The sequence below is a fragment of the Magnolia sinica genome, chromosome 3 (genome assembly GCF_029962835.1).
Source record: "Magnolia sinica isolate HGM2019 chromosome 3, MsV1, whole genome shotgun sequence".
Lineage (NCBI taxonomy): Eukaryota > Viridiplantae > Streptophyta > Magnoliopsida > Magnoliales > Magnoliaceae > Magnolia > Magnolia sinica.
In genome coordinates this window covers 113,953,489-113,972,477 of record NC_080575.1, presented here as the reverse complement: position 1 = coordinate 113,972,477, position 18,989 = coordinate 113,953,489, and the positions used below count along the sequence as shown (strand labels likewise).

The window sequence follows — 18,989 nt, the reverse complement described above, 5'->3', positions numbered from 1 at the left end:
CCTGTTGTATGGCTCGGATTTGGATTTCCTAAACATGTGGTAGAAAAAGCTGCAACTCAGTACGGAATGTATAATTAAACGTATTTGCATTTTCGCCTGTACGGACGTGGATTGCCTCCTACCGCCGCCGGGCAATCCGTCCGGGCAGGGTTCTGTGGGGCCCATCGTAATATAAGTGTTTTATCCACGCCATTCATCTCTTTTAATAGATCATTTTAAGTTATGAGACAAAAAATGAAGCAGATCCACAGCTCCAGTTCACCACATCAAAGGAAGCTGCAGTCATAATGGCACCCACCGTTGAAACCTTTCTAAGGGCCACCATGATTTTTTTACCATCCAACTTATTCATAAGGTCATGCAGATGTGGATGAAGTGAAAACATAACTATCAGTTTGATCCGAAACTTCTCCAGCTCCCAAGAAGTTTTTAATGGTGGAAGTTCAATCCCCACAAAGTGGTCCATTTAAATACTGGACCTGCATCAGTTTTTGGTTCATACCTTAAAACGATATGAGAAAAATGATGAACAGCATGGATAAAACACTTACTTCACGGTGGGCCCCACATATCTGTGCCCGGACCCAGTGGGGTGGGACGCAATCCGCGTCTGTATCCACATCGTCCATTCACTTGGAGAGATCATTCAGGGCATGAGACAAAGAATGAGGCAGATACAAACTCAAGTGGACCACCATTGAAAACAGTAGGGATTGAACGCCTACCATTAAAAACTTTTTGGGGCCACAGAACTTTTCGATCAAGCTGATATTTGTGTTTTCCCTTAGTCCATGTCCCTCTTAACTTATGAACAGATTGGATCTCAAATAAATATCATGGTGAGACCTGGGAAGGCTGAAACGGTGGGTGTCACTGTCCCATTGTTATCTATGTTGGGTTCTACTTGAGCTTTGGATCTGGCCTATTCTCTGGCTCATGCCCTAAAATGCTCTCTCCGAATGGATATATACACATACATCCTGGTAGGTCCCACAAAACTATGTGGCGTCACTCTAGTAGCGAGATAGCTAATCTCGCTACTAAACCCGTCAGTAGCTAATCAGCGCCCTAATGCATTCGAAGTGTCCAATTACAGTACACGTTAGCTTCGGCCACAACCGGTTGTAGGGTAGCTCTGGACCATCAACTGTGGTTATGATCAAAGGCGTGACCTGTATAGGCATCTTATCCATGTAGATGGTGAGCACCACCGTAAGCATCACCAGGTGCAAGAATCAGTCTGGTCCGTTCATCAGGCGGACCGCTCTGTGTAAAAATAATGGATGGTTTAAATTAAACCATCCGACCATTTGCTCTAATTTAACGTATTTCTGTGGTCTTGATGATAAGTGCACCAGCCCGATCTTTGTGGTGACGTCGCACCTGAACATGGCTTGGGTTTTTTAAGGACAAACATGATTAAAATTTTAACTTCATCTTTACAAAGCTTACTCTTTTTTCTTTCTTCTTTTTTTTTTTTCTTTTCTTTTTTCAAAAATGGATGACTACCTCATACCGGCCTGAAGCCGTTGCATTAAAAACCCCACACTCTCCTATTTCCCCATGGTTGACAAGGAAGGCCGGCTATACCTTAAACTAACATACAGCTTACTGTGAATGATTCCTCAAATGGAAGAGACGACACCAATGCTAGAGCATGGAATATTCGGTCCATCTCAACCACAAACACGGAACCCATTATCAGACAGTTGAAGTGGTGGGACCCACCTCCTGGACGACCTATGATGAAACAAAGAAAAGCAAATCACATATCCAGTACTTTATTCTAATTGTCTGATCCAAAGACTACTGCTTTTCTTTCTTCTCTTCAATGAGAAGTTGTTTGCTCATACTTGGGCTGTCGTTGATATGAAAATGCGGTCCCACACTTGGATGGTCTAGAATACTGATCATAACAGATGCGACATCTACCGCCCTGAATGTCGGGTTTGAGTTTTGAAACCCGGGCTGAACTGGGATCGCCTTCGTGGGTGGTTTGGTTCAACCACAGTTCCAATCCATCAGATCTCGTTGGCCCATTTTGAACCTAGCCTGTCCTCCAAAATTACAATATCAAGAATTCATGGCAAAAACTATTTGATTTCCATTGAGTTGACATCAGCCAGCTAGCTGGTTTTTAAGCTCATTGGACCTCACTATGATATATGTGTTTTATCCACGCTGTCCATTCATTTCTTTCAGCTCATTTTTGGGCTCATGATCTTAATCTTAAGCGACCATACCATAAGAAAGTGGGGATTGAACACTTATTATTGAAAATTTTTTGGGGCCACGGAAGTTTTGGATCAAGCTGATATTTGTGTTTTCCGTTCCAAATATATGTGACTTTATCAACAGGTTGGAAGTCAAGTAAACATTACAGTAGTCCCTAAGAAGTTTTTAATCCGCCTGCTATATTCTTTGGGCCACAAGACTATTTTCCTGTGATGTGGTCCACTTGAGACTTGGATTTACTTTATTTTTGGGCTCATGCCCTAAAATTAGCTTACAAAATGGATGGATGGGCGCCCACAGAATTTTGACACCAGCTAGCTGGCTGGTGTTTGGGTCTCTAGCCAAACTACGTCCCTCACAAAACACTTTGGTGGCCAATAAGCTAGGCCAAAAGCAAGTTCCCATCCGTTTCGTAAAACATGGACCTATAGGCCCACCATCCAAATACTCACCCCACCAATGTCAGTTGAGATGAGCTGATCAGCCACGCCCACACATCAGGCTTGTAGGCAGATGACACTGCAAGCCCTGATCCACCGTGGCCCTTAAGGCCCATACAAACATGGCCTAAAGCGGGCGGGGCCAGCCAGCCTGACCCATTAGCCATCGTAAGATGGACAACATTTGCAAGTGAAGTAAGCAAGGAATATAAAATAAAATAAAAATCCATATGGGTATTGAAATAAAGAAAATGATGCGTGAATATAAGTGGCAGTTCTGTAATTTGCTATAGAGATTGAGGGTATCTTCATTTGGTTTGGTCTATAAGTAGTAGGCGAGCGGGTTCGTGGTTATTTGCAAGCCGTAGAGAAGTTTTTATTTCCGTAGCAGTTTGAAAAGGATGGGAGACTTTCTCTCTCTTTTTCTGAGAATCTCATGTCTGTTGGGAGTCTCATGGATTGTGAGGCTGGTATACTGGGTATGGTGGAAGCCCATGAAGCTGGAGAGGCAGCTCAGGGCCCAAGGCTTCACTGGCCCACCTTACAGACTGCTTTTTGGAAACCTGAGAGAGAATTCATGGATGGTGGAGGAAGCCCTCTCAAAGCCCATGAATCTATCCCACCAGATTTTGCCACGTGTCGTTCCCCATCTCTACAACACTGTAAAGGAGTATGGTATTGCAATGTCGTTCTCCATTTCTGTTTTACATTCTTTCTTTTTCTTTTTCTTTTTTTTTTTTCTTTTTTTCTTTTTTTTTTTTGTTGATCTTCTGGGTCTTCGTGTTTATAAATTTTGTTTTATTTATTTATTTTTATTTTATCTTTTGAAATAGTTACTTTCCTAGTTCTGATTTTTAATTTTATGGGGCTGGGCATGCTGCGATAGTATCTTAGCTGTGGAGATTGTATCAGTGGGGACATGCCATGTTAATCCAGACCACTGGCTCCATGGAACCGACCATCAGTGGGGAATAACCAAACCACCTTCCGGATCGTGAGATCCATCGCCTTTGGTTGTTAGTCTACGAAAAGACGGAAAAGCAGAAGTTACGATCAACGGAAAACTAAATAAATGTGAGGTTAGATAAGGGAGCAATAAATGTGATGTTGGATAAGGGTGCAATAAATGTCGTGTTGAGAGGGTCCCCAGCCCAACCCCTTTAATAACTGATTTAGAATTTTAGATCTAAATCTAATCCATTAAAATTGAGCAAGGTGGGTTATCCCACGGTTTTTTTTTTTCTTTTTTTAAAAAAAGCCTAACCCATGCATACAAAAGCCTCACCAAAAATAAATAAATATACACACACCTCAAAATTAAATAAATACACACATCATGAGTTACAGTAGACAATTTTAATTTAGTAATTAGTTTTATAAATATTAATTCTAAACATTTAAAGGACATGAGAAGACATTTAAATTAAGAATCAATTTTAGACATGTTCTTTCTGACTCTCATGGTCTCCCAGAGACCGTCCACATGTTCTTTCTGACTCTCATGGTCTCCCGGAGACCGTCCAAGTGAGTAAACTGGGTGAGCTCCCCCGTAAGCTGTACGGAAAATTTACTCCGACCATTAGATGCATAGCATATATTAGTGTAAGGGCCAAAAAGTCATGCCATCTAGGATTTAGGTAGGTGGCAGCAAGGGAAATGGTTGAGAGCAAACGCCCTCAGTGGCCCACTTCAATTGCATATTTTAGCACAGGTTGTAACATTGGGTGACACACCCAATGGATGGACTGGATTTCACATATACAGCATGAGGCTATTTGGTGTGACCCACCCGAACTTCAGTCCTTTATATCATCGGGTGACATATTTAATGTTATAAGTGTTTTATTATTTTTTATTTTTTATTTTTATTTTTTTTGTCTTAAATCAATTCAGAAACAGAGTCTACTAATGTATTGACAGATCATTCGATGTCATTGAGCACTGTTTGATGCCATCGAAAAGCTGCTCGATCCCATCGAGAATTTCATAATTTCTCTAATTGGTTGTTGGACTATTTGTGTACCTGTTTGATGCCATCAAACTTAGTTTCGATGCCATTAAAACTTAAGTTAGATGTCATCGAGACCCATCGAATTGCAATTGAGAAAATTTGATTTTCCATGTTTTTATTTCTAGACTGTTTTGGTATTATTTCGATGCCATAAAAGTGGAGTTCCATGTCATCGATAGTCTGTCCATGACATCGAAGTCTCATTGAAGGTTTTATTGAACGTATCATAGAGTTAAGCGCATATCTGCAAGATTTGAAGGCTAATCAGGATTAAGTGTATCTAAGAGCTTTCCAATTCGGTTCCAAGGGTATAGCTTGGGGTGATTCGAGGCTTGTTCGAATTGAATATTTTCTAAACTTTTGTAATTTCTGCTTTCATAGTGATTATTTGTTACTTAATTTGTACCGTAGTTTTTTTTTTTTTTTTTCTGAAAGGATTTTTCTACATTAAAATCAGAGTGTTGTGTTTGTATTTGTGCTTGATTATTGCGATTAGATTACTTCACTTGATTCATCTCTGTGTACTTCTGTGGTCCCCTGACAAGAAGTGGATTTCGCATATACATCACTGTGGGACCCACCCAAGGTGGGCCCTACGTTCACAGTAGACCATCTCTCTCTCTCTCTCTCTCTCTCTCTCTCTCTCTCTCTCTCAATTGAAATATTTGAGATTGGAAAATTACAGGTAAGATGTCCTCTCTCTCTCTCTTAATTGAAATATTTGAGATTGGAAAATTACAGGTAAGATGTCAATGAACTGGTTTGGACCAATGCCTAGACTGAACATCATGGATCCTGAGCTGATAAGGGAAATTCTTTCTAGAAATGATCACTTTGAGAAGCCCCCGCAAACCCCACTTACAAAATTTCTAGCAACAGGCGTTGCTGTTTACAGGCGGGAGAAGTGGGTCATGCATAGGAGGCTTTTATCTCCTGCCTTCCATCTACAAAAATTGAAGGTTGTTTTCTATCCTTTCCTCTCATAAATTTCAATTGAATGTCTGAGGATTCGCCATAATGTCATATCATAGTGGTTTAGCACTTAATTTCCAAAATATAAGGAGCCCAAGGATCAATGATCCATGCCACATATCCAATAGGTCCCACTTTAAGTTGGGGATGCTCCAAAAACCTCCTTGTTTTGGAAGATCCCAATGCCACAAATTGATGGTTGAGAAAACATATAAATATATAACAATGGTCCAGATTTAAATAAAAAGGACCCAAATTTGAAGGGTTAGGATCTTCCAATCGTGGAGAGCTTTCAGCATCCAAAACTCACAGTGGACCCATCAGATCAATTGTCTGTATCCCCAATGGGCCTCAAGTGTTGAACTGAAGGCATCAGCTTCAGAAAAACTAACTGTAACATCTTACACAATACAAATTTGCTGGTTACAGTGCATGCTACCAGCATTTTCCATGAGTTGTAGTGAGTTGGTCAAGAGATGGGAAACGTTAATTGGTTCACAAGAGTCCTATGAATTGGATGTGTGGCCGGAACTTCAGACGTTTGCCGGAGATGTCATTTCCCGGACGGCATTTGGCAGCAGCTACAAAGAAGGGAAGCGGATATTCGAACTCCAGGCAGAACAAGGTCTACTCCTCACTAAAGCTAGAAGGATTGTATACATCCCAGGTTTCAGGTACTTCTTTTCATCTTGTTCGTTAGCCACGAGACATTCCCATTCCTCTGTGATAATCCTCACTGCCTAAGTATTCTGTCATCATAAACATATACCATATCCATCCACTTTATCATGGGACCATGGGCCCCAGTCATGCAAACTGAAAACCTGAGCATAGATATTCTCAGATGGGACATTGCATACTACCTCAATTAATTCAAAGACCATTGTGGATGAGCCATAGGTCTTGATTACAGTCTCAATCCTCGGCATTTATTTGAGAAACAACACCCACATTGATTGTCGGTGTTGAATGACTTGGGACTTTGGATTATGGGACTTCCATTCGTTGTATGGGCCAGGAGTCCTGAATCCTGCATTGGTGACTCTTTGATTTGACCAGTCCTTTGTTTGGTAACATTTTTGAACTGGCCAATCCAGGATATACCAATACAAGTATCCAAATAAGGATTATAGTCGATGTCTCACCAACATCATTGCATTGGTGAATGCAGGTTTTTGCCCACCAAAGATAACCTTAGGAGAAAGGCGCTGGACAGAGATGTGACAGCTCTTTTGAGGGCTATGATTGAGAAGAGAGAAATTGCTATGAAAATGGGAGAATCAGGTAACAATGATTTATTAAGCTTGTTACTCGAGTCCAACAACAACAACTGTAATGAGTCTCAAGAACATGGAAAGAACTTCAAGAACATCAGAATGACAACTGAAGACATAATAGAGGAATGCAAGCTATTCTACTTTGCTGGACATGAAACTTCATTGGTTTTACTGACGTGGACGATGATCTTGTTGAGTATGCATCCGAGCTGGCAAGAACGTGCCAGGGAGGAAGTTTTGCAAGTGTTTGGGAAAAATGCACCAGATTTCAATGGCTTAAACCACCTAAAGATTGTGAGTATGATTCACTCATTATTTGCCAGTTCTATAATCTCCAATGTGATTAATACTCTTTTTTGTGATGATTAAAATTCTTGTATTCATTCATCCGGCAGGACCAAGTGCCCACATCGAATATGGGCAATTGGTCACCATCCATTTTCTATACATGTGTGGCCCACCTGATGCAAGACCTCAATGATTTTCAAGCAGTGGCACATACACCCAGTGGATATTATGTTTTTATTGTAGTGGTGACGTCTACACTTGGTTTATTAAATTCTTCTAATTTCTAATGCAGGTACCAATGATTCTGTATGAAGTTCTTCGGCTATACATAGGCGGCGTTCTAATTCGACAAACTTACAAGGAAATGAAACTTGGGAAACTCACCATCCCACCAGGAGTCCAGATTGCATTGCCAAGCAACCTAATTCATCGAGACCCTGAATTTTGGGGCGACGATGCAGAGGAGTTCAAACCAGAGAGGTTCGTGGGAGGTGTCTCAAATGCAGCAAAGCATCAGATGGCATTCTTCCCATTTGGGGGTGGGCCAAGGATCTGCATTGGCCAGAACTTTGCAATGATAGAATCTAAGATGGCATTGGCCATGATTCTGCAGCACTTCTCATTTGAACTTTCACCCTTGTATGTTCATGCTCCGAAGACCGTTATTACTATCCAACCTCAATATGGAGCTCAAATTATCTTGCGCAAAGTTTGAGTACATTATCGTTGTGAAGGAAAAAAAAAAAAACATTCCTAAGTTCAAATTGTTGTTTGAGAAGTCTTCTTATTTATCAAATCAGTCATTCCATCCATCCATGATAGTTACAAGATGTAATGAACCGAGAATCATGACTACAAAATACAGATCGGATGGCGACAAGATTCACCAATTGACAAGTTGTGTTATGGGTTTAACTTGATCATCTTATGTATCGGGGAAGTGATGTGGTGTGACGGGTAACAAAAATTCGATGTGGGTGAAAAGGTTTGCAAGTGGGCTGGCTAGCATGCGCGTGCCCTATTGACACAGGGAAGAACGTGATGAGGTTGATCACCCATCCACGGAAGATTCCTCAAATCCATGAGGGAAAGAAATAAATTCTAATAAAAATAAAAAATAACTTGATTAATGATAAAAATAAATTTACAATAGTTTAAATAGTGATATCAAACCTAAGAAGAAGATTCAGAATCAAACTCCAAAACTCTCTAAAATCATTACTATAAATAGTAAACTTCCTATGCATAGACAGCCATGTTTTTGGCCAAAATTAGTAAGTGTCCAATTTGGCCTAACCATGTTATTCCCCTAAATTTTCTAAGCCATTTTCTCCTAAAACTCAATGGATTAAAAGTTGTGATCGAACTATAAATAGTAAAATTGAAAATAAAATAGATTTTCGACCGCCGATCGATCTAAAGGAATCTCGCAAATTCGGCATGGGCAACCCAACATAGTGGGTTGGCTAAAGTAGCTTCTCTTACCCAAAAATCATATAAGGTACGTCGAATAACTCATTCTGATTTGCGAGATATGCTATTTTAAGTTTTTACTGTCCTGATCACATCCGCCTCTGATCGGGCCTTCTTTGGTCCATCTTAGCCATGAAATTGTCCATGACCTGCTCTACATCACCCATGCCCATCCAGTTTTCGAATGGATTCAGGTCGAGCCTGTGAGTCCTATAGGATGGGCTTATGTCCAGCTAGAAGGCCTCATTGAGTCTTGATTTATTTTAACACGGTGGACTTGGTACACGGCTAGTGGGCTAGTCGAGACCTAGCCTTGTACATGGGTGGCAGCTGACAACAGGCCTGGCCATGGTCTGTACAGTACAATCAAAGAATTTTCTGTTAGTACCCGTATAAATGGTTTTGATTATTGAAACATGGACCAAAATACAAGGTGCCTTTTAAGCCGTCCATATATGGGAACTGGTCACAAGTACCTTCATCCTGTACATTCTTTTGCAGAGCTGTGGCCCACTTGATAATTGGACCAGCTGCATCATAATCATTGACCGAGCCTGGCAAAACCTGGACACTAGGCCTAGTTTTCAAGCTCAAACCCAGCCCTTGGGTCAAGTTTAGGAGCCATGGCCCTGGTCCTACAGAGCAGGGCCAGGCAGCCTGGCTGATTGCCACCCCTGTTAATTTATGGCATGGAAAATAATGAGAACAGATCCATACATTGGCTGTTTGTGAACTTTGAATACCACTCTTTTCCTATCAATGTGTTACATGTGTAGAATATCTTATTCGTACTGGTGGGCCACACCATGATGGCCACAGGAGCAGATCAGTAGTGGGTGTGTTCCCTGACAGTGGACCTACTTTGATGTATGTGTCGTATATCTACACCGTCCATCAGTGTTTCCAGCTCATTTTAGGGCCTGAGCCCTAAAAAGAAGAAGGCGCAAATCTCAAGTAGATCACATATTAAGGATTGAATGTTCACCGTTAAAAACTTCTTGGGACCCCAAAAAGTTTTGGATCAAGTTGATATTTGTGTTTTCCATTCATCCAGGTCTATGTGACCTTATCAACAGGTTAGATGGCAAAAAAACATTCCAGTGGGCCCTAGAAAGCTTTTAATGGTGGGCCTTGACTGACCATTGGTTCTTGTGGTGGGGTCCACTTGAGATTTGGATCTGTTTCATTTTGCGTCCATGCCCTAAATTGAGCTGAAAAAACTGATGGACGACATGGACATGCAACACACACATAAAGGTGGTCCCCATGATCAACGGTCAGGGAAACACTAACACCTGATCAGCTCTGGATGATCATCTGTATGAAAATCAAGCTGACCCACTCATCAAGAGGGAATATCAAAACTATAGGACGGCCGATGTTATAATTCATTGAACTAATGTGGCCCACCCAACGATATAAATGAGCTGATTTTCATCCCAAATGATTATCATGGTCTGGCATACCTAGGGCTGTACACGAGCAGAGTTAGCTCGGTTTGCTCGCTCGACTCAACTTGAAAAGGTTTGGTTCGGCTCAGTTTGAAACTGCATTCAAGCTGAGTCGAGCTTATTTTTGGAGCATGAAAAAATTTTGAACCAAGTTCAAGCTTGCCTGAGCTCGACTCAACTCAGATCAAACCCAACTCGAATCGAACTCGGATCAAACCAGTTCGGTGACTCAGTTACTTTGATATTATTGTTGCTCACCAAGTGTTTATGAAATGACTCAATGAACTGTGGCGGGTGGCAAGGAAGATACGTATATGAAACAAATACTTTTTTTTATTAAATTTTATGTTGGTTTCAAAGTGTTTAATGAAATACTTGTAAAACCCCTGCTGCTGGTTTACACACAGTAAGATTTTGAAAGTGCAGTCCATGTGTTTGTAAAAATGCTCCACAGGCTAACTTGGCTCGAACTCGGACCGGTCTGGCCCCAACTGGTGACCAAATCGAGCCGAGCTGGCCAATCAGGCTCGAGGACCGAGTTCGAGCAGGGGTTAGCAAGTGGCCGAGCCGGTTCGACTCCTTGACCTCGCACCCCTTTCACACAGGTCAGATATTTTACACACGCGACGGCGGGTTCGAATAACATTGGATGAGAAACGCCTATGTGCGTTTCAGTTTTGAAGCATAGAGTCTGTTACCTTCTCAACGAGATGCAATCCAGATCTCCCCATGCGGCCTTCTTCTCCTCTCTCAAGCTGGTATTTTTTTCCCATTTCTCTCATCCACCAAACACCCTCTTTCCTTCTTCTGATTTTTCCATATCCAAATACCCAAAAACACTTCCTTCTTTTCTAACTGTTATTACATTCATACCCCTAACCAAATCAAACCCATTTCTTCAAACAGGTAGAGAAGAGACTGGCATCAGAAAATAACAACAACAGCAACAACAACAACAACAATAAAAATCCATCTCAAATTCCTCTCACCAAATCAATTACAACAACATCCACAGTAGAAAGTCTCAGCTCTCCCATTTATCTCGGGTATCATCAACCATATGACAACAGCAGCAGCAGTTTAAGACTCCTCCAAGACAGCCAGCCTCCTCAAGAATTCCTTTCTCATTCCATTGAATTCCCGCAAACCGCGAAAGACCCAACGCAGCCTGATGATCCGAACGACGAACCCATCACCGGAACGGACGATGGAGATGATATTGGACGGTTAATGGATCTACTGGGCTTATCAGATTGTGCGCATGAAGGGGGGAATTTGAAGAGCACGTCTTGTTTCTGCAATGGCGGGTTTTACTCAAAGGTTGCAGGGGTGAAGGGACCCAAGTGTGAGAAGGAGATGGAAAGGCTAGAGGGGTGGATTGGTTATTTTTTAAATGACGGAGGGGAGAAGAAAGAGCCTTTGAGATTGGCTCACTTGCTTTTGGGAAAAGCTGCTGTTATGGATGAAAATGGTTTTGGAGGGATTGATTTTCCCGCAACTGTGGAGGAGTTTTTATACAATGATCCCCCAACAGCATAGCATACAGGAAATAGGGATGTGTTTGTGTTTGAAATTGTGTTGGTGCTCAATTCTTTGAGAACTTTTATCGAACATTTGGTGTGCTTGTGAGAAATAAGTATACTCAATATGGTAAGCCTGCCAGCTTTTTGGCTGGATTGGTGCTTTGGCCTAGAAGCCTTGACCCTGAAGTGAGAGCAAACTCAAAGTCAATGTTTACTTTTTTTAAGATTGAAAGGCTAAATTCTAGTAAAATGATAGAAATGCATGAGAGAATAATTTTAGAGCTTGTTTGGTTAGAGTTCTTTAGCAAATTTCATGAGCTTAGAGCTTGTTTGGTTAATTATAATTATAGATAATAAATTATAAAAGTGTAATGATTACATATTATAATATTGTCTTGTCTTCAAGTCCACATATAATTTAGCCAAGATTCACTTTATTTGGATAGTTGTGGTAAAAGTGTGATCATAATATTTCTATATTATTAAAATGTCAAATCAACAATAATAAAAATACGCTAAATTTTAGGTGTAATAGGAGATTTTTTATAATGATTTCAAAATTCTTTATCCGTCTCCTGTTACATTTGCATTTAAGCAATGAATTATACACGCTGAATTTTGTATTTAAATAATAATTATTACAATTTTACTATCATTTTCCAGTATTTTCTTCCTATCAAAAACAGGCCCTCAGAGGATACTTTAGAAACTTCATATCAACATGTCACATTGCCTCTTCAGCTCTCTTCAGTGATTTTTTTATTTTCAGCCCTAGATAATTTATAATAATTAAATTGTCTTTGGCCTCCTTAAAAATGGATAGATCATTTAAGTCATCAATCTGAAGAACTTACAAAGGCTCTCAATGGCGCCATTATTTTCTCAGGGCCTGTTTGGTAGATGCCAAAAAATGAGTTCTCCCCACATTAGAGAATTAGTTTGTTGGTTATTAAGATAATTTCCAATCCTTGCCAAAAAGAAATATGACCTCTAATACATTATTACAATAAACTGAGACAAGATGAACTAATTTTCAGGTGTCTACCAAACAAGCCCTTAGCATTTCAATGATCCAGTCACAGGAGACCTGCAGCAAGCTCAGTTGGGCTGCTTCCAGGGTCAAAGAAGACTTGCAGCGAGCTCAGCTGGGCCACTTCCAGCTACGTGTTATCATTTATTAATCATTAATCTGCAATGACAGCAGAGCGTAAGCCCAAGCCCAGGCTCCAGCCTGAACAATATTAGCCACTTACAGATCCATGCATAGACCTTATCACAGCCCAGTTCACTAAGTATGTTGTCAAACTGGTTTTTGTGCAAGCCCAGTCTGTTTATTAATTGTAAATGAGGGTCAGGCCTTGTGGGCCCTACCATGGTCCTAAATTCCAAACCCAAGCCTTATTCGACCTAGAAGCTGGCAAACCTGGGCCATTGCCAATCACATATCATGGTTCAGAAAAAAAAAAAGTTGCTAAGCTGTATTTGTATGAGGGGAGTTTATTGATAGTTGAGTGGTGGCTGCAAAGGCACTCAGTAATAGTACCTCTTAACTCAAATTACGCCATTTTTGTGGGACATGCGATGCATAGGCCATCACCTCAAAAGTTGATTGATAGGGCCGTCCTAAACTCTGATAACTCTGATGGATGGACGTTTGTTGAATTGGGACTTATGACTGTTTTTCAATTCCGGCCATCCAATAGTCCAGCTACAAAATCAAACCAAGGTAACATTTTTGTTTGCGATCCATCTAAATCATGGTCCACTGTTGATTGACAATTTAAATTGAGTGCTATGCAGCATGTGCAATTTCTTAGCGCCCACCTATCAACCATTGCACACTGCTAAAGCATCGATATTTTTCTCCTGTATGGATTTCAGGTGCATCTCCCTTCTTCTGACCTGATGGAGAAGCCAAAGAAAGGAAATCAAATGCTGAGATAGTCTTCCTTCTAAGAAGATGCGATGATCTTACAAAACCAGCCCAAGCTACTGGAAACCCCTTACAGAATCTTTCATCTGCTTGCCAATCATGGTCCACAAAAATACATAAGAAAACCAATCACAAGCAAATTGTCACTACACGAATCCCACATTACAGAACCTCAAAGTGAATTGCTACTACAGTCTACACAAGAATCCCGCACTTGAGACATCATCAAGAGGAACATCTTTGCTCTCCATCTCGCTGCCTTTCAATATCAAACCTTATTAGACACACTTGAACTGCATATTTGTCTCCGTCGACAGGAACAAGCAATCCATTCTTCTCCCAATCTCAACACCTATCCTCCAAAATGCCTCAATGGAGCCTAGGGTTCTTTCTCAGACAGATGCTCAAACTACTACAAACCAAAAATGGATGAACTGATCTTCCAGTAAACATCAAAGAGATGAATCTGAGAGGGCTGCAGATGAGCCTTTTCACTTGCGAACTCATATATGGCATCAGCTGCATTAGATGGCATCCTATATGGTAGCCAAAATTGTGAAGATGACACAGATGAAGATAGCCGTGGCCCGTCTGTTTATTTTTTGAGCTTCTCTCACCAAAATCGTCTGTCCTCCATCAGTCAGTGCTGTGAGTTATATATCCTTTGTGTAGTATTACCATTATCTAGTCTCCTCCACCATGAGGGCTTCTTTAGAAGAAAGAGGCCAGAATGATGAAAGTGCCACCACCTTTCCAATTATTATTAGCGTCGGCGATACCAAATCTGCCATTTGAACTTCCTTCACTAGATCCTTCAGTTCTGCAAATACCTGCACCAACAAGATATTCATGCATCAAGAACACTAACCATTTAGTCATCCATCAAGCAGCGCCCACCATGTACCAATGCAGTAATCAAGTAGCTGATATGTGTCCGATGTAAATGGACTGCTAAGAAGGATTGACCAGAGGTGATAATTGAATAGCCCACCGGAGACAGAATGGCCTAATTTTCCAGCCACAGCGTATACATCGCGGGTGCTGCCTGATAATTGGACAGGATCCCAACCATGTAAATATGTGTCTGACATTGGCACGAGTGGGGAATAAGATTGGAAATACCACTCTTGCAAATAGAGCCTTAGCTGGTAATATTGGAAATCCCACTCTTACAAATAGAGCCTTTGCTGGTTCCTAAAGTGACTATTCGGAAAATAAATCTCCAATTGCAATTCAGTGTTGCATAGATTATGGAATTGCCAAGAATCTTCAACTTCTAGAGAAGTTACTGTTTTCTCACCATCCGCTGCTGAGGTGTAGTTCCCCGCTCCACTGCAGCAGCTGGAGTATCAGGTGGCAGGCCATGATACATCAACTTCTGAGCAAGTGATGGGAGTGTCGACAAACCCATATAGACAACCAAGGTCGAATCAGGATCAGCTGCATGCTCTGCTACAAACAGAGGGTCTTTGCCTCCTTTCCTGGAGTGCCCTGTCAGGAATCTAACACTGCAGCAAAAAAGAAAAGAAAAAAATATATCAGCAGTTCGATATTATCAGCATCCTAATTTGTGCATTAAGACAACAACTCCTCTAAAATCCATAAACTCAGAGCCATTGCAGACAGCAGTAGGTAGAGAATGGATTGAAATTCTGAAAGTCTTATTGCATTTCATGGTTTGGGATTGGAGTAATGAGCTTAACTTCATCAATTTAATTTAGAAAAGATATTCAACTCCGAAGAATTCAAGAGTTCCGAAAACATAAACAGTAAAGAACTCTCTTGACAAGAGCACCAAGGACAGCCTCAGAAACAACCTGCAACATCATAAACATAGCTCAAAGCAGAAGTAGAGCCATTTGACCAGGCCATTGATATAATAAGCGAAATTTCAATGCTATCATTGCTTAAACTTTCAGCTTTGGAGCAAAGCTGAGCTGTGGCCAAACGCTAAATAACCTTTCCCAACACTAACACCCTGATCCATAGCTCAAGTGGTAGACTGAGTGAAAGATACCTCATTTCAACACTGAGGTCATGGTATCGATTCCCAAGTGGGGGTGGCTAACAGTGAAGTGTGAACTAACAGTGGGGTGTACTAACAAGCTAACAAAAAAAAAAAACCTTTCCTAACACTAGTGTTGCCATAAACTAATGGCCCAATGTGTAACTGGAAAAATAAATGATTACTTGCAAAGTTAAGTGATTATAAAATGCATGTGTTTACTCTGTTAGGAAATAAATTGTTCTTTTTTATTGTTCCTTACAAGTGTGGGAAGACTTTGGATGTAGTTCCATAATTAGGCAAGGTTTTGCTTCCACATATTTGTACTCTAAACTACAATGAAGGCTTCTTCCTCTTGCATCATGTATTTTTTGTTTTGTGGACATTAATTTACCTATCCATCAGTAATCCCTGCTTGCTAACAGTTTTACAGATGCTGCACACAAACAACCTAAATATAAAAAAGAATGAATGAATAAAAGAAAATTCCATTGATCATTCCAACATGCCAAACAAGACCAGAGTTCCTCGTCAGGAATGCAAAGCAAAGCCAAGAATAGTGAGGACTGAGACTGATTATATGTGATTTTGACAATGACATACTCTAGAAACTGAAAAGACTCGACATATGAATTTCTTATGGGAAAATCAAACAACCACATGATATGCAAAAGGTGAGGGCAAGTACCTATTTGCAACACCGCGGTGTGTCAATGGAATTCCCAACTCTGCCGCTATTCCTGAAGCAGCCGTAATGCCTGCAAAATGAAAGCAAAATCAAACTTCATCCACTGAACACTTCATTTACAAGCACAAACAGAACTCTATGGAATCTATTATACCAGGAATAACCTTCACTTGAATTCCTTGTTGTTGTAGAAAGTCCATCTCCTCGCCACCCCTCCCAAACACCTATAAACCGCACAGAGGACAATCATCTTTCCATCAATCACAAAGAACAAGTGGATCCTAATGCTAAGATAATATTCAGTGATGAGAATAACGAAGCAGTAGCCTTCATGACAAAAACCCAGTTGTCAGAAAACACAATTAGTGACAACCAACGTAAAATTGCTGGGAATTAACAAGCAAAATGCACTAGATCCCACACATTATGGGAGTTTACTTTCAAGTAAATGAGTTTATTAGCAAAAAAGATCTTGAAAAGTCACAAAACAAAGTAAGGGCCAATTTGGATAGCACCAAATAAGTTACTTTTGCTACTTACAGCAGTAAATAAGTAACTTATTTTAGATAAGTTTGGCTTATTATTAGTTATAAGTAACTTTTTTACTTAAAACTATTTAATCACTTCAGCTAATTCTTTTAGCTTTTCTACTTTTCATAAGTTGCCGAAGAGAGGCATCAGGAAAGATGAAAGAGAGGAGAAGCTGATAAGTATGTTGTTTAGCAAACATACTTATCTATTTAATAAGTAGAAACCAAGATATGCTACTTGAGGCATAAGTAGCTTATCTTAAGTAACTCACGATCCAAACGCCCCCTAAATTAGGTGAATGAAAGCAGTACCAATGATTTGCATGTAAAGATGAATTCGAAATGATCATGATGTCTAGAATCCCCCAATGATCTTCATGAAATCGACTGTAATGAAATGTTTCATAAACCAGTTGTATGTTCATGTGAAAGTCAGCATATAAAATGCATCAATTCAATTACAACTGCAATCTTCCCTAGAGCTTATACAGTCATTCCATCAACTTTTCAATGCGCCTAATAACTTCCTCAATCTTAAAATCTTTTTCATCATTCCAGTGATAAGGAAACTATAAAAAAAACAAATTTATGGTCTTAGCTTCAACAGCATGGTGAAACTCACCAGTGGATCCCCTCCTTTAAGCCTCACAACAGTAGCACCCGCTTCTGCAAAACTCAGTAGCAACTCGTGAATCTCCTCCTGCAAAACCCCAAATCTTGTCAAGTAAACTTGTCAAGTAAACAAACAAAACCTTTAAACATTAAGAGAGAGAGAGAGAGAGAGAGAGAGAGAGAGAGAGAACTGACAACCCAGTTGCTGAATTCAAATTGATCTTCAAAATCAATGCCAATGGAACACATTTTCCCACACAATTAGACAAAGAAATAATTTTTATTTTTTTTAAGGAAAAATGAATCGCCATAATCCAAAGATTTTCCAAAATTAATCCAACAAAAGAATTCGGAACCATCTACAAACACCCAGGAAAAAAAAACTAAACCCAGGTTAAAAAAAACTATAAAACCCCAAACATTCACAACAGAAAATGAAATGCACCAAATCAGCTGAAACCCTACCTGCGTTCGGCTATGGTACCCAGCGGTCTTTCCCACATACAAAAGCCGTGCATCCGCTCTCACCAACTCCAACACATCATTCGAGACCAACCGATCATACAACAAAAGATCAGCGTTCTCAATCACCCTCAGCGCCTTGAGAGTCAGTAGCCCGGGATCGCCAGGCCCCGTCCCGACCAAGAAAACGTTTCCCAGCTCTCTCTTTCCTCCACCACCGGCAGAGACCTCATTCGCTCGCCGCTCTCTCAAAACCTGGAGCAGCCTCTTCAGTTCAGGCAGCTGCAGAGCAATGTCATCGTCTCTGATGGAATTCGAATCAGTATCAAGCGAGCACGAAGAATAGGGAGGTGGTTCTTCCCTGTATACCCAGTTGTCCCTTTGATATCTCCCAAAGGAGTGCTTTTCTGTGAAGGGGGAGGAGGGTGTGGAGGATAAGGAGGAGGGGTGAAGGATAAGGGAGGTGTGGTTTTTGGAGATGGCTGTAGCATAAGGGGAAGTGGAGAATGAGAGAGGAGGTTTTGGGGAGAGGAAAGATGAAGAATGTTGGGAGATGATCTGAGATGGGAGCTGATTGAGATGGGCCATTGCATTCAAGTGGCAGTGCTGTAAATCCAACTGTAGAGAAAGCTTCATTTGGAAGTCCCACCCCAAGTATATATATAGAGAATTTAAAAAGTGAAGAGTCTGTGCTGTTTGAAGAGATTGAAAAGGCAAAAAAGCCTTTTGATGCTGAGAGGGCCAAGTTCAATGAATCTCTCTTTCATTCATTTGATGCTCTCTGGCAGAGTATTAATGGTTCATACGCATGCGTCCAGGGATTGTAATGTGGCATATCTGTGACTCAATATTAAACTGTCCACATCGTGGGTCCACCTTAGATTGGTTTGAATGTGGAGATGTTATTGAACGGATGATACTAACATGGATGGGAATTTGTTTGTTTTATGATAGCTGTTGAATGCTTTTCATTTCAATTATTCGTTGCATGTCCACCGATCTGCTCGTTTGGACATCTTTTCACTGTAATTGTTAGTTTAGGGCCCATCCAATTTGAGACCCACTATTTGGACGGTTCATTTGAGTTAC

General features: G+C 40.6%; 3 protein-coding genes across 3 annotated transcripts; 2 read left to right on the top strand and 1 right to left on the bottom strand.

Moving 5' to 3' along the window:
* The first annotated feature begins 3,015 nt into the window (after positions 1-3,015).
* On the top strand, positions 3,016-8,142 carry LOC131240808 (cytochrome P450 CYP72A616-like). The gene is made up of 5 exons (XM_058239290.1): positions 3,016-3,350; positions 5,428-5,645; positions 6,088-6,332; positions 6,830-7,229; positions 7,516-8,142. The coding sequence occupies exons 1-5, from the start codon at positions 3,077-3,079 to the stop codon at positions 7,936-7,938; spliced, it is 1,560 nt and encodes a 519-aa protein (XP_058095273.1). The 5' UTR covers positions 3,016-3,076; the 3' UTR covers positions 7,939-8,142.
* A 2,623-nt stretch (positions 8,143-10,765) lies between these two features.
* LOC131240806 (uncharacterized) lies at positions 10,766-11,833 on the top strand. Its single transcript, XM_058239289.1, has 2 exons — positions 10,766-10,905; positions 11,054-11,833. The coding sequence occupies exons 1-2, from the start codon at positions 10,810-10,812 to the stop codon at positions 11,684-11,686; spliced, it is 729 nt and encodes a 242-aa protein (XP_058095272.1). The 5' UTR covers positions 10,766-10,809; the 3' UTR covers positions 11,687-11,833.
* Positions 11,834-13,720: 1,887 nt separating this feature from the next.
* LOC131240805 (S-adenosyl-L-methionine-dependent uroporphyrinogen III methyltransferase, chloroplastic-like) lies at positions 13,721-18,567 on the bottom strand. The gene is made up of 6 exons (XM_058239288.1): positions 17,904-18,567; positions 17,449-17,526; positions 16,451-16,520; positions 16,297-16,366; positions 14,904-15,111; positions 13,721-14,433 (listed from the first exon to the last, which is right to left on the bottom strand). The coding sequence occupies exons 1-6, from the start codon at positions 18,534-18,536 to the stop codon at positions 14,284-14,286; spliced, it is 1,209 nt and encodes a 402-aa protein (XP_058095271.1). The 5' UTR covers positions 18,537-18,567; the 3' UTR covers positions 13,721-14,283.
* Between the last annotated feature and the right edge of the window lie 422 nt (positions 18,568-18,989).